This window comes from Lissotriton vulgaris, chromosome 1_1 (assembly GCF_964263255.1).
Source record: "Lissotriton vulgaris chromosome 1_1, aLisVul1.2, whole genome shotgun sequence".
Lineage (NCBI taxonomy): Eukaryota > Metazoa > Chordata > Amphibia > Caudata > Salamandridae > Lissotriton > Lissotriton vulgaris.
The window spans coordinates 218,349,410-218,365,604 of NC_141685.1; the positions used below are offsets into that span (position 1 = coordinate 218,349,410).

A 16,195-nucleotide genomic window follows, 5' to 3' on the forward strand; every position below is an offset into this window, starting at 1 on the left:
AGATCTGTGATTTTCGAAGAATCTCCGTGAGGGGTTCTACATATAAGTTGAAAAGATCTGGGGATAATGTTGAGCCTTGTGGTACACCCATTGCGTTAGGGCATGGGGAGGAGATTGCTTGGTTGACCAGGAATAGCTGAGTCCTGTTCTGCAGGAAGGAGTTAAACCATTTCAGTACGTTTCCCGATAAACCCATCCTGTCTTGTAGCCTGGTCATCAGGATCTCATGATTTACTGTGTCAAATGCAGATGACAAGTCTAGAAGGATCAGTAGACACGCATGATTTTGGTCAAGGGCTTGTAGGGCGTCATCAACAATATGTAGGATCGCGGTTTCAGTACTGTGCCCTGTTCTGAAACCTGATTGGCAGTCATCAAGTAATGAGAACTTAGCGATGTGTTGACTCAATTGGCCCTGCACGCATTTCTCAATAAGTTTGGCGAGTAAAGGGATGTTGGTCACTGGTCGATAGTTGTTCGGGTCTGTTGCATCCGCTGTCGGTTTTTTGATGATGGGAACTACCTGCCCTGTTTTTAGGCAGTCAGGGAGGGTCCCTTGTGCAAGTGAGGCATTTATTATCTCAGTCCAGATCGGAACTAGAGTGTGGTTGATTTCTCTTACACATTTTGCCGGTAACGGGTCTTGATAGTGGTTGTTCGTCTAAGTACAGCTAGTGTTTTGGCGATCTTTCCCTGGTCGTATAGTTCAAATGTGTCCCAGTTTGCCTTATTTTTTGTTAGGAGATCTTCCGAGGTCACATTAGCCTCATTTTCAGATGAGGGAAAGGTCGTGATATTAGCAGCGGCACTTGTAAGCTCAACTTCTAGCAGTTTAGTTTTATCCGTGAAAAATGAGGAGAATTCTTCGCAGCTTATGGGATTTTTCGGGTTCTCTTGAGTCGTTTTAGTTAGTTTATTAGACTGTTGTTTTAGGATCTCAAAAAGTTTTCGTGGTCTGTTTTTGGCATTGTCCAGTTCCGCCCTTATAAATTCTTTTTTGGAGTTGATGATCTTTTTGTTATATTGCTTCCTTATTTTCCTGAGGGCTTTCAGCTCGGGGGAGGATGGATGTTGTCTCCATTTCCTTTCAGCCATTCTCAGTCTTCGCCTGTCCTCGTTCAGTGCCTCATTAAACCAAGGATTTTTTGGCTTTTCCAAGACTCTTTTTAACTTTTGAGGCAATGTGTCATTAACTATCTTATCGATCGACGTTAGGTAGTGATCCGTCATCTCATTGACATTCTGCCTGTTGTTACAAGGCTTCAGGTCTTTCTCACATCTTTCGACCAGAAGTTCAATATTAGCTTCTTTTGTATCTCGTATCAATTTTTTGGACTTACGGGGTTGCACGGTCCTGCCTTTTTTCATTGTAGGTATTGTGAATGTTATGGCGTGATGATCTGACCAATCACACGGGTCTATAGCAAGGATTGATGTCTCTTTGTTTCTTGAAATAATCCAGTCTAGAGTCGCTCCTTGTGAGTGAGTGGGCTGGATGCATGCTTGTGTAAGGTCTAGCTCGTAGAGGAAGTCTTTGATCGAGTTAACTAGTTTGTCATTGTCGTCGTCCCAGTGGAGGTTAAAGTCCCCTAGGAATATGTTGTTGGCATCTGGGTTAGAGTTGGCCGTTATAATCTCTATAAGATGCTCTGTGAACTTTGCGTTATCTCCAGGTGGGTGGTAGAACGCGTGTAGGTTGTAGCTTTGATTTTTTGGTAATCTTACATTAAGACCAAGGTATTCACAAGATTCTATAGGGTCAGATTGGAATTTGTTGACCTCGATCTCTGAGCGGTGAATACACGCTATACCTCCTCCCACTTTCCTCGGTCTGTCTAATCTGACAATGTTATATTGTGGTGGTACTAGGAGATCCATGGAAGGAGAGGATGATTCACTGAGCCAAGTTTCCGTGAGGATGGCTAAGTCGATTTCTTTATTAATGATTAGGGCGGCTATGTCTGATGCGTGTTTAGTTGCTGAACAACAGTTAAGTAGTAGGCAGTTCAGGGTTTTCTGTGAGTTAGCGCTCTTTCCATTTTCTGTTTCAGTTGCAGTTACCTGGATATGTTGTAAGTTGTGGTGGATTACTTTCCTATCGTTCTTTCTGGACGATCTATTAGGGTCAATAGGTACAATTTCGATATTCTCCTCCTTTCGTAGAGCAGATTGTTCATAGGATCGGAGTAGGGCCAGGGCTTCTTCGTTTGGTAAGGGATTGGTCCTGTTTGGTCTGTTGTGTCGGAGTACAAGATTCTGGATGTGTGAGACCTTGGTGTGCGTATTTATCGTCATCTCCCAGATTTTCCCGATTGTCTTTGAGACTTTCAACGAGTCTAGTGCCAGGTTGCCTATTAGTTTCTTGAGCTCCTTGACTTCTTTCTGTGTTCGGGATGGTTTCTTATGTGGGATAGATCTGGCTGTTAGCGTTCGGCCTTTTGCTCTCCTCCGTGGCTGGTCTGTTCTCGTTGCCACATATGTTGTCGTTGTATCCATAGTTAGGTTGTGATTCCTGGCTCTATTAGTGGTGTCGCCATTTTTTCCTGTGTTGTTAGGTGTAAGGGGTGTTTTTGTGGATAGGTATCGATGGGGCTCTAGATTCGTATTCGAGGGAGGTTGGGGAAGGTAGGTAACCTCTACCTTGTTCCTTTCGTAGATCTCTTCAAACGGGGGCTCACTCTGAACTGAGCTACCCTCTTCAGGTGAAGTGGCATCGAATGGTGGTGGCAGCGGCTCTTCCAGTGAGGTCTGGCTCATCTCTTTGTTTCCCAGGGTATTGTATATCTCTATCCTTTCAATCTCAGTCTCCGGTATTGCCATCGCAGATTCAGGTAAATCTCCAGAGTTAGAGATTATATTATTCTGGCAGTCCGTTGTATTGGCATCTCTAGTCACAGGGTCGTCGTTGTCAGGTGTGATGTCTGGTGGGGTCATGATTTGGTGGTGATTTGGTCCTACTATGGATTCCTTTAGGGTTTGGAAAGTTATCTCGAATTTCTCGAGTTCTTTGTTGGTTGCTTGTATCAGCACTATTCCTGTTTTATACATAGTAATGCATATTTCTGTGTTACATCTTTTAGTTATTGAGGTCGTTATTTTTGTGCCATGTGGTATGTTTTTTTCGGTTTTTGTGAACAGCATTTTTGTAAAGGCGTTGCGCCATTTAGCTGTTTTGTCCGTGTAGAATATCAGGTCATTCATCATGATACCTTTAACTCTGTCATAATAAGGGTCAGCAAACAGAGTGTCCGCATTTTTTCTCAATGTGCAATGTTTGAATTTTTTGGCCGCATTTTTGGATATATTGGAAGGATATTCTATATTCTTTGCGTGAGACCCGGTCGGCCCTCTGTATCTTCCCTCCATTTCTGTTTCACCTGCACGTTGTGGGTCTTCAGAAGCCTATTGACTATTTTGTACTGTGAAGTTCCTGCTGGTGTTTTGTATTATGTATTTTCCTGCTGGTATATCTTGGTAGATATAAGAATCTAGGTAAATCCAGTAATACTTTTCCTTGACGGTAGCTGTAGTTTCTTTGTAGTTTGGTTAGCTCTTATTATGCCATTGTGATCATGTCAAATAAAGAGGTTTGAGTGACTTCCGGGCTCTAGTTTCATGGTGGTAGGTATTATTGATTATTAAATTAATGGCTTGTCTAATTAAATGACTTGATTGACTGACTTTCTTTGTGAGAAGTGTTGTCTGAAGAAACTTCAGTCAGTGTCGGATGTTGGCCGAATCAACATGTTATTTCCTGAGGGGAAAGTACTTTCTCTCTTTCCTTCTTGCAGTTCTTTAGTCCCTTATCACTTTCTTCGTTCTTACTCTCTTTACATTCCAACTTGGTTGGTCCCTTCTCTCTTTTTAGACCAGGATAGTTGTCCCTTGTCGCTGTTCCTAGTCCATTAGGGCATCTGGGAAGTCTTACTTCCTTTCCAAATGAAGTCGCCAGTCTCCTTTCCCTGTCAATGCCCCTGGGTTGTTGATCAGCATTCGTCTCATACGGCCGCCATTTTAAGGTCAGGCGCGACGTTTTTCGATCTCTTTCACTGCCAATATCCCTCGTTTTCCGTTTTCATTAGTCAGGGCGAGTTGTGCGCTAAGGGGGCTGCGCAGGGGGAGAGGAAGACCATACCTTTCTTGAGGTCACCAGGGTCTCTCAGCTCCGCCTCCGCGATGGTCCGTTTATTCCTGCCGGCACCGGCGCTGCTGCCCGTATGTCTCCTCCGAGGTCCCGGCCACACGCAGACCGGGGTGACAACCGGTGGCTCCTTCTTTCTTTGTTTTGGGTCGGTTGAGTGTCCTCCCCGGCCGCTCCACATCAGGCGGTTCCCATCCTGTGGAGTCCGTCGTCCGAGGGGCGGAGGCAGTCTTGACCCTCGAGCAGGTAAGCAGATTCTTCTTTCCTGCGTCCTGCTTCCCAGGCTTTTGCTTTCTCTTCACTCTGAGACAAGCAACAGTTGTTCCGCTTCGTCCATGTGTTGTGTTAGGGGTTGCTCTGGGGTTACATAGGGATTTAATCCAAAGTTGGAGATCCCTGGCCCCAGCGCTCCTCACTAGAGCTCCCCCTCGCAAGCCATCTACATATACATTCAAAGTGTTGAATATCAATGTGTCTTACAATTAATTCTAAGAGCTAACTGTGTTCTTTATCAATGGGTGAGCCAAGCGATCCATGACCAAGAGCCACAGGCAACTATTTGCAATGTTCACCCACCTGCAGTCTCTCTGTTAGCCAGGGCTACAGTCCTCTTGTTACCACAGTGGTGCACCAGTGAGACTACCCTCAAGATTCACTGTGGCCCCCACCTGCCATACAGGGGCGCCACGTGTAATTAAGGTGGTATCCCGCTTCAGGTCACAATGCTGTACATGGCGATGACCCTCTTCAACACTCTTTACCACAATGCAGCAGCAGGGCAATGGACCTTAAGATTCACCTCAGCCCCCCTCGTGTCATGGGTGTCACCACACACACATAAGGCGGCATACTGCAACAGGTCAAAACAAAGTACCTGAAGACCACCCTATTCACCACAACCCTGCATCAGCGCAAAGATTCACTGCAGCCTCACCTAGCATACAGGTGTCACAAACTCAGCTAAAGTGGCCTAATGCTTCAGGTCACAATGCTGCTCAGGGTGACAGCCCTCTTCATCACAGCTCTGCACTACAGTGACAGCTCCTTATCTTTGCCACAGGCACCACCTGGCATACAGGGGTCATGAACATTGCTTGTGAGCGAATGGCCCGATCAATGTGGCGTCCCAACGTGGACCCGAACCTCACACTCTGTACCCGGGATTAACTTGACATGATGCCTACTAGACTTGATCCCCTCCAGGCAATCTTCCGCTACTCACAGGGTTTACTGGTCTTGAGGCAATCAGAAACTGCTGCTCAAGGTTCCATTGTAAGTGGTTTTGATTCTTCTGGAAGATATTCTCTCAGGCAGCAGAAAGACTGGTAGACCTTTAGTCTCCAGTCCTGGTCCAAACAGGCAGAACTGATGCTGAGGTACTCCATGCTGATGTATTAGTTCAGTTTGACCAGTTTGGAGTTTCAAGTTCCCCTTTTTATAATTCATTTCCAGACACAAATGTGATTTAGGGCTCGATTTATTTATTTGAACACAGGCTTTCAACATAACATAAATTTAGCAAGCACTACAATTGAATGTCCAAAGCAAAAATATATTACACACTAAATAATAACACACTCTTTGTAACGTCTGCATTCTATCAGGGCCCCCATGGGCAACAGTGTCCTGCTCTTTTAACTATGGGCTGCGTTATTCCCGGTTCACTTGAGGCACAACCCAAATTAGGCCTCACAATAGAATATGGGCCTTAGAAGTCCTACAATGGCTACTTAAATCCAAAGTGTCCAAGCGCCTTCAACGCTGCAGTCAGAGCACTTGCCCCACCTTTAGGCTCAGCTCAAGGTTTGGTCTGATTCACTCCCACTGGAGACACTTCAGAGAGCCTGAGGGAATTAAGTTGTCCAAGGTCATAGCCAAAACAATGTCTGGACCTATGTGTCACTCCTCCTTATTTGTGATAAGTGCCCTTGAGCCCTGATGGAAGACTGAAGGTATTCCGAACATTCAGAATTCGCAGTTCATACCTGGTTTGTGGGTCACAGCCCACTGCTTCTTTTAAAGGGCCCTCCGTGCAAACGGTGGTCAGGTCTTGTGCTCTTAATGCAATGTCCTTCTGCAGATCACAACATTGTACCAGGGTGACGGTCCTGAAGATGAACCATGGGCTCCATCTTGCATATAGGGGTTGCAAACTCGCTTTCACGGCGGAGTTCCACTTTAAGTCACAGTTCTCTACAGGGCAGCAGCCCTCTTCACCACAAAGCTGGACCTGTGCGATAACCCAGAAGATCCACTGCAGCCCTCACCTGACATGTGAGGGGGGTTGCAAACTAGGGTGTTATCCACCTTTTGGTACAATGTTGCCCAGGGCAACTGCCCTCTTCACCACATTGCAGCACCAGAGCGACTGCCCTTAACCTTCACTACAGGCCCAAACTGGCATACAGAGATTGTGAATATGGCACAGAGGCAGATGGCCAGATCAGTGTGGTGGTCTCCATGTGGAGCTGAATTTCACACGTTACTACCAGGATCCAGGTGCCAGGCTCCCCACAGGACCTCACTGCCTCCAGGCAATCTCCCACGCTCTCCTCACAGAGTCCCCAGGTCTGCTCCAGGCTCCAGGTCTTTATTTACAAGGCCGATATCCCTTCACTCTGTAGGGAGACTGTCTGACCGCTTTGGTTGCTCCTGCCAGTTTTAACAAGCCTGAATTCCCTGAGACAGATGGCAAGACATAATGTGATCAAATTGTGGGGCCCCACTTCACCCCTATGGTACATAAGTGGACATGGATTGGTGTATGGGATATCAGAAAGTTGCATATGAGGACTGGGGCTGCCCCCAGAAGTTTAAAAAGATATAGGTACATTTAAAGCTCTGCATGGTATATTAGTTAAATCATACGCATATGGGGGGAAGTGTGAGCTAGAGCAAAAAGTAATAAACCTCCATAGGTAATGAGGAAGCGGACTCCGCTGATAGATAAGCAATCTTTATTTCTAACAATGTACGGGACTATAACATTGATATACTACAGCCTTTTAGTGCTTACACTGTGATAACAGTACCTGTATGTTAAAAGCTATGCAAAGCTTCTTTTGAAAACAACAATACCAATTCTTTTGAAAAAAAGTCATGCCAGTTCAGTCTCTTCTTGTCTTGCATTCTTCTTGCATGTCCTATTTCTTTTTACACCTTCCCATACCCTGCCCCTTGGTAGGATATAATGGTCAGGTCAGTAATGGAGAGGCAGTGTTGCAACAAATGTTACCTCTCCATAGCTACCTTAACACTGTTCTTCCATCAATCACAAATATTGTTGATTCCCTTTTGAATCATGATTAAGGTACACATTTCCTAACACTGCTGTGTTATGACAAAGGTCCTGGAGAGCTTACACAGATTCATTTACTAATGTTACATTCTACTGTCCACCACTACTTTTGTTCTTTCTCCCTATGCATGCTGGTAAACCTGCAGCTTACTGCTTATAATTTCATGTCTCCTAAGTCTGTCTTTGATTTTTCCAGGATGATCTCTATTCATCGAAGATCTAACCCAGATGGGCATGAAGGAGGTGAAAGCACCAATCTGAAAGGTAACGCAACACCACCATTGTGCCTAAACCCCATGATGAATCTATGCAGACAGACCTATCCTGCCCAGACTCTGTTCCTACAATCAATCAATCAATCAATCAATCAAAGACATTTATAAAGCGCACTACTTACCCAGAGGGTCTCAAGGCGCTTGGGGGGAGGGGGGGGGGGGGGTTGGGGGTCCGCTACTGCTCGAACAGCCAGGGTTTGAGCTTCTTCCTGAAGGAGAGGTGGTCTTGGGTCAGGCGCAGGTCGGTCGGGAGGGAGTTTCAGGTCTTGGCGGCCAGGTAGGAGAAGGACTTTCCACCTGTTGTCGTTCTTCGGATGCGGGGGACGGCGGCGAGGGCGTGACTGGTTGATAGGAGATGGCGTTTGGGAGCGTAGAAGTTGAGGCGGTTGTTGAGGTAGCTCGGGCCTTGATCGTGTAGGGCTTTGTGTGTGTGGGTGAGGAGACGGAAGGTGATTCTCTTGTTGACGGGGAGCCAATGCAGGCCTCTCAGATGTCCGGAGATGTGGCTGTGTCGTGGGATGTCGAGGATGAGTCTGGCTGAGGTGTTCTGGATCCGCTGGAGTCTCTTCTGGAGCTTGGCGGTGGTTCCGGCGTAGAGGGCGTTGCCGTAGTCCAGTCGGCTGGTGACGAGGGCCTGGGTGACCGTCTTCCTGGTCTCAGTGGGGATCCACCGGAAGATCTTTCGTAGCATGCGCAGGATGTTGAAGCACGACTAGGAGACGGCGTTGACTTGTCTGGTCATGGAGAGGGAGGAGTCCAGGATGAAGCCCAGGTTGCGTGCGTGGTCTGTCGGTTTGGGTGCGGTGCCCAGGGCGGGGGGCCACCAGGAGTCGTCCCAGGCGGAGGGCTAGGAGCCCAGGATGAGGACTTCCGTCTTGTCTGAGTACCTGCAGGACAATGACAACTACCCCTGCAACCAAACTACCCCTAGGCTGACAATGTCATAAAGAGCATCATTCTAATGTAAATTTATATAATTCCCTCATCACAAAAGAGAAGGTATTAGTAACACATTCTTAAATGTAGAGATTCCAGAATGAGGGGCAGTCGCCCATTACTAAAAGTGAGATTCTGGCACAAGTCTGCTTATTAAAAAGAAGCACTTGCAGACTACAGGTCTGGTTTCAACGTGCAAATACAAGCATGTAAAAATGAAAACATACTATTGTTGTCCTTTTCCATACGACCTGCCCTTTGTCTAGCCTGCTAAGTGTGAGTCATACGTTTTATTTCATTAGGTTACAGTGCTTCATGGCACCAGCAGTATAAGCTTAGGGAGTAAAAACAGCAGTACTTCAAGCTTGCAGAATAAACACAACAAACAGGCATAGGAAGCACAGAAAGACACAGACTGCACAGCCGCTCAGAACGAATAGTATACATGGATGTTGCATGGCTATCTTTTCAAGTGTTACCACATTACAATTTTTTACTTTACCAACGCTACTTGTCAATGTGTTTGAGGTTTGCAAGTTTTACAATTTCTGTTCCAGGTTTAGTAAATACAGGATGTGTTAGGATCAACATTTTGAATAAAATTTTAGATTGCAGGAGCTGGAGGTTGATATACAGTTTCTCTATAAAATATCAGGTTCACATCATATCCCGTATTGTGGGCAGGTAATGGGCAAAGTTGTAGTATGTTGTTGACTGTTGCTAGGATTTGAGGTGGATGAAAGAGGCATGACGTAGAATCATAACTACTTAACCTTGCTATTCCGGACCCTGACTTTCAATTGTGCCGGCTGCGGGCTTCTGAGCAAAACTTTGTGCCCAAGCACTTATTCTGTTACAGATGAAGCATTTTTTTCACATGGGTGATATAACATGTTCAGCCTGAGTTGTTTAGTTATCATGTTTGGAACAAGGAGATTTTGAACCGATCATTTTGGATTTTTGGGATGCTTTGTGGAAAGAGGCATGCACCCGCTAGTTTTTATTGCTTTATTGAGGTGGAGATGACGTATCGCAGTATTAAAAATACTTAGGGGCAGATTAGGATAGTGGGTTTTCCGCATCCTCCGGGCCGGCGTAAGCGACCGCCGGCCCGAAGGATACGGAAAAACCGCAGTGGACCCACCAAAGACCCACCGCCACATTAGGATGGCTGGTGGGTCCTGGTTTCTGTCTGCAGCTTTTCTGCCACGGTTGGCTTACAATCACAGCGGAAAGCCCTAATATGGTGGCGGTATCTCTCAGACACCGCCAACCATATTAGGATGCCCGAAAAGAAATGCATACGGAGGTTCACTGCGGGGGCCTGTTGCCGGGCCCCTGGGTGAAGGGAGGGTGGGGGGTGCACATGGGGGGTACCTATGGTACCCCCCTGCATTTGTATGCAGCGGTGCCTGCTGCTTTCTGCATACAAATGCAATGTATGCATTTTTAACATTGCGGCGGGTGCAGCTTGAAGCCGCAACCGCTGCAATGTTAAAAATAGAGGATGTGACTGCCAGGGTGGCGGTCACATCCTAATTGGACAGGAGGGAACTCCGCAGGCCAGGCGGAGGTTCCCTCCTCCTCGATGGTCGCGGACGCACTCAAGTCCGTCCGCGATCATAATGAGCCCCATAGTATGAAGGATTAACACGACCAGCGTTCTATGAGTGCAGCAGCATCGCTTTCACTATCACGGATGACAAAAATTATATAAGTTGCATTAGAGGCTTCACACCTACAGTTCTGGCAGGCAATTTTGATGTCATGTGTAGGATATTGGCCATAGAACTGATAGGAGGTGATTCTTCTGTGGATTACCTAAGAAGGTTGATCTCTAATTGTGTTTAAGAAGTCTCACTCTAGTGCTAGTGGTTATAGGGTATGTCATGGTAATGGGGTCAGGGAGCATAGTATCAAAACACCACTCTAGTAGTTGTGGCTATAAGATGGGTGATGGAATCATAGTATCAGAGTACCGCTCTGTTCTTCACGGTTATAGATGGGTAATGTGATGAGGAATCAGAGTATTTGGGTGTGTGGCATTGGAATGGGTAAATATGATGTCAGTTCAGTTCAAAAGCTTTTATTCGGTTTGTTGATAACAACCATGTAAGCAATCATCAAAATATAAAGCTGTTAGTAACAGCCAACATTACCTTCTCGAAATATTTATAATACAGCATGTTCGACTATATGTAAAACATAAGCAAAATGCATTCGTGCAAAATAGCAGAAAAGTGCTGTACAGATTGCATGATGTACCATATATAGATACACTGCTTCCATTCTAAAAAGTGGCAAGTGCTAACAAGATTTTACATCATGTGCAAATTTCGCAATAAAGTGTCATGTGCCAGCATTATACATTTCAAGTAAAATTGGCCAAATACTTTATATGTTGCTTAATATGTAAATGACACAGAAAAATACCATATATAGTTAATTTTCATATCATACAAATGTTACCAAAAGTGACAAGTGCTAACGTTTTACATTATGTGCAAATTTTGCAATAAAGTGTCACGTGCCAACATTATACCTTTCGTGCAAATTATGCGGAAAGTACAAAATGCCTTTGGTACTGAGTTAATTACATCAAAACATGTTAATGAGTAAACTCAAAAAGTAATAGATTTCCTAGCAGCTATACATTTTAAAATATAGGATGCCACATAAAAACAGATATCCGGGCTTTCAAAAGTAAACATTAGCCTCATAGCATTTTTAGTGGATTGAACATTCTATTTTAAAAACATGGATTTCAGGTAAAACCTCCTTAAAAAAGAGTAACATTTACAAAACATCAAGAAATGGCAGCAACTTTGGTTGGATATATTATCACATGGGCATACAGAACTGGTACTTTTTTCATAGTTGAGCAGGCCACCAGATGGTGAATGATCCCTAGCCTTAAGCGTGTCAGTACAAAGCGGTGGGAGGTTCTTGTTACATCGGTCAAGAATGCCTGGAAACCAGCTCTAAGGTTTAGTTGCTGGTAAAATACGAGGGGAGGATGTTCCCCAATTAATCTCCCTCGAGCCTCCCCTTTATAGGCTAGGAAAGTTACTTTAAGCTCCTTTGTTGCAACCAAAGCTGCATACTCTGGTTCTACATAAATTTTGCAATTAAACAAAAGGCTATACCAGTGGCGGATAAAACGTAACCAGGGAATACAAGAACAATGGTCTATCTTCAGACAATCTTTAATATTTAGTTGTGTGAATAATGTTTCCTCTTTGGACCAAATAGATCGCCATAATAACAGAAGGTTGTAAGGCAGCTAAATCTGAAATATAATTAATTCCCACTTCCTGGTGTATCAAATCGGTGGAACCGATGGTGGCACACTCAGCAAATGTTTAAGAAAGGTGTTTTCATCTTGCTGCAATGACTTTTCATAGTAATGGCCCCAAATTCCTTCCCTGTAGAGTGCAGAAGATACACACCTAGGATTATAAATGGCCACCATATCTTTGACTCTTCGGTCCCCAATTTTTGTTGACAATCTAAAAATGCCCATTTTATACAGTATATTATCATATTCGCATGACCATTTCCCATTTCCTGCAAATGTTACACCTAGGTAGCAAAATGATTTTACCGATTGCACTTTGGCATTCTTAGATAAAAAGCCCTAATTGGTTTGGATGTTTTTTTTCCACATGTCATAACAAATGACGTGTGGAAAAAAAACATTTATCAATAGCGGTACTTCTACGATTTCTGAAATACTGAGCATCTTTTCTCAGCATGTAGAACCTAGCTATGGGTCTCACGGGTTCCAATAGAAAGTGTAATTTCTTCTTGCAAATTAAAAACTCTATTTCCTTTAACTTTACAAACATACACATCAGACATATAATTTGGCCTCTCCTTACATCTGGCAGGTATCAGGCGTGTACATCTGCTATTACTTGGGTTCCCGCCATTTTACTCTTCTCTGTATCCATTCTGATTACCGCATCAAAGATATTATAACCTCTTCCTCAGTTTTTCATCAGTTTCTTCAATTTCTCTTCCTTCTCAATTTCACAAGCAATATTTCTGGATTTGGGGCAAGCGTACAAGGGACGACTGGATCTGTGTTAGCCTTACAAGTGCAATTTGGCATTTCAGATGTGTCTGCACTCTGCTGCTTGTAATTAGAAATAAACTTGTACAAAGCTTGGCTGCACACTTTTGAAGATGGGTGCATTCTCCATTGCATGACGGCCCGGGACCAGGGTTCGATTCCCGGCGCGGCAGGTTTCTGGACCAGGGTCAGCGGACTCGATAATTCTCTCGCCTCGGTGCCCACTCTGATCAGCGTTCACACTCGGCAACTCTGGGCATTAGCTTGCCTCATCTTCACTAACGGCCCCACCAGACCGCCGGGGATGCCTGGTCTCACCCTGGAGATACCCATTAAGGGACCATCTCTCAGGGAAGCCAGGAAGGGTTTCGCAGCGGTCGAAGCGCCTTGGGACCCTCCGGGTAAGTAGTGCGCTATATAAATGCCTATACATTTACATACATTTACATGTTCCTCGTCTCATGGCAAATGAGGAACTTCAATATGTATTGACACGAGTTCCCAGCACAGAAGCATGGGCAAACAAAATAAACATTTGATGAGATGCTGCCATACCCTTCTTGTTTTGTAAATTTATTAGTTCAATCCCACAGGTCCTTACATGGCTCCACTGATGGGGCTGCCTCAATCTCAAGTGTTCAACTGCTCCCATGTGGCAATGATATTCAGGGCATCCTAAAGGTCACCATAGACCTAATTGGTAATGCTTTCAAACTTTTGTCCTGCCTATCCAAAGTAGAAACAAGGTAGCAGGACCAGTATATTATGCTGAATGCTTTCAAAACCTTAATTCTAGGTTTCCTGATGGCCACCTCTTTTGGGAGTCCATCTTCATTGAGGCCAAAATCCCACCCTGGCCCTTGTGTGAAAAAACTAGGGGCCACAGTAGATACTGCCATAACTCTATGGGAACAAACTAGAGTGGTGGCCAGTTCTGTGTGACATGAGAAAAATCTGTAACAACTATAAAAAGACTACAATGGAACTACTCTTACATTTAAACCACAAGCATACATTTCCCCTGCCTTTAAGGCCCTACATTGGTTAATGGTTGCAAGACAATCAACATTCAAGCTGCCTTACATCACCCACAAAGCGATACATGGAACAGGGCCTAAGCATTTATTTGGACTATATATGTACACCTTCATATGTGTATTCCTTTGTATGAACATGCATAATAATTATGTTTATAAATATATAGATATTCATTAGTTCTGCTTAACAAATGTACATATTACTTATGGTTACATTTTTCTATGTTTAAACATGTATATACGTTACTTAATAAATATGTAGATTGTTATAATAACTATTAATCTACAGTTGCTTCACTATTGCAGAAAATAATATATGTAAAAAAAAAACGAGTAAAATAGCTTAAAGAAAAGTCTGAGTTTATTTAATACAACTTAAATCTACTTTTATTATCTTACTTATACATACATACCTTCCAGGCACTTATTAACTTTATATTATTACTTTACTCCTAATTCAGCATCTCCAATGCATTACCTCTCTCAATATATCCTCTGCCTCCACTCTCTGACTACTATACGCCCCAAAATACCCTTTTCAAGGCTCTTCACTACCCACCCTTACAATGCTCCTCAAAATAACTCTTTCTAGACTCTTCCCTCCTCTACCCCTGCCTTGCACCATCTCAAACCTCTGTTACTATTCTCATTCTTATCTCCCAAACAAGGTTTTCCAAACCTTTCCCTCTGACTCTCCCGCCCTCCACTCATCCCAAACCTGTCTTGCTTCTATGATTTCCAAATAAACACTATCCAGACTATTCTTCTTCTATCCCTCCACTATTGTTTTCAACCCAACTAACAGACTCACATGTCCACCACTCAAATAATTTCATATTTCCTTAAACTAATTCACCACTATCATGTTTGGGTTTGCGGAGTAGCATGATACTCCTCAAAAAGTGCTTCGATGCCTCATCAGATCAGGTGTACCAAGCACTATATGAATGCAAACCCCTCTCTCTTCTATCCCTCCACTATCCTTTTCAATCTAAGTAACAGATTTGTGTGCACCGCTAAAATACATTTTATATTTCCTTATACTAACTCACCAATACTCGCTGAAAAGCGATTTGTTGCCTCATCGGGGTAGTACTTGCTATGTAAATTCAATTGCAATAAAGAGAATCCTCTAAATGTGCTCTTTCCTGTGTTAGGTAATTATTGTAAATGAGTTTATATCTGCTCAGATCAATTACTGTAGGGTGGTAGATTTTGGGTTACCTGACTATCAAAGTTATGCAGCTAGGCCGGTGCCCAACCTTAACGCTAGAGATCTTATCTCAGGCGCTTTATCCTCCCTTCGTTGACTACCTACCCGAAAATCGCATCGTTCAAAAAACGTGTGCTTTGTGCATCAGGCTGTTTATTCAACCAGTGCTTCTGCAGTAACCAAGGGGCAGATTTACAAGCCCCGCGCATCATTTTTATGCCAGCATTGCATCACTTTTTGTGGCGCAGCCGCGGTGTAAAAATGCGGCCCATTTACAAAGTGATGCAACTAGGGAAGGTAAATTTGGATCTGAACATAAGTTCACAACTGAACATGCTGATTTTTACAAAATCAATTCCTGAAATGCATAAATGTATTTACTACTTGAGGTTTTTTTTTTACCACAAGGACAGAAAACTTGTAATAATAAATCACTCATTAGGGGTGGAAACTGTGCTTTCCACGGTGGTTTGCCTTGGAAGTTTGTATGTTTCTGGGCATGCTCAGACGTCCCTCAGACTTCTTTTCACCCTGGAACTGGTCAAACATTTACTCCAGAAAAGGGCTTGTGTAACTAGCTTTCCAGGTTTGGAAGGAGAGCACCTCCCTTCGGATTTGGTAGGGGTGCAAGGGAAGAGCTTATTCAATGGGGGTCAAATGTTCTCTGGAGATAAAAAATACAAAACTTTGCATATGACTCTCCATTCCCCTGTTTTTAGTTCTCCAGCGTAGAAAACTCAGCACAGGGGTAATAGACACCCTTACAAAAAGTGACATAACATCCCCAAAAGTACACCTGGAATCCTGCGCCTGCCACCTTTCTTTTCTTCCCTTTATAAATTGTTATTTCCTAAAAATATGTCATGATCTTCCACAGCCATGTCAAGGAACACAGGGGCATATTACCAAGCAATAGCAATAATTATCGCTATTGCTTGGTTAGCATGAAAAAATTATCGCTGAGCTGCGGCGATTTTTATCGCAGATAAACCTTGGTATTACCAAGGTTTATCGCAAATGCAATAAAAATCGGCCGCAATGCATGAATATGGCTGAAAAGTCAGCAATATTCATGCATTTTGGTGCTATCACTTACATGAGACATTTTGGGAAAACATATTTTTTAATGTAAAATGTGAGAATGTTTACGTTAAGTGCTTGTTAGACACTATGACCACATACTTCAGATACAGCTGCTGCTCAGTCTGCATTTCTAGACC

The 16,195-nt window shown here is 43.8% G+C and overlaps 1 protein-coding gene across 1 annotated transcript in view; it reads left to right on the forward strand.

Annotated features, from left to right (window-relative positions):
- Window positions 1-16,195, forward strand: part of LOC147740928 (uncharacterized) — a 272,292-nt gene that overhangs the window by 36,753 nt on the left and 219,344 nt on the right. The window contains exon 3 of the mRNA XM_086936071.1: window positions 7,636-7,703. Coding sequence (XP_086792197.1) covers window positions 7,636-7,703 — 68 coding nt within the window. The remainder of the gene's footprint in view (window positions 1-7,635; window positions 7,704-16,195) is intronic.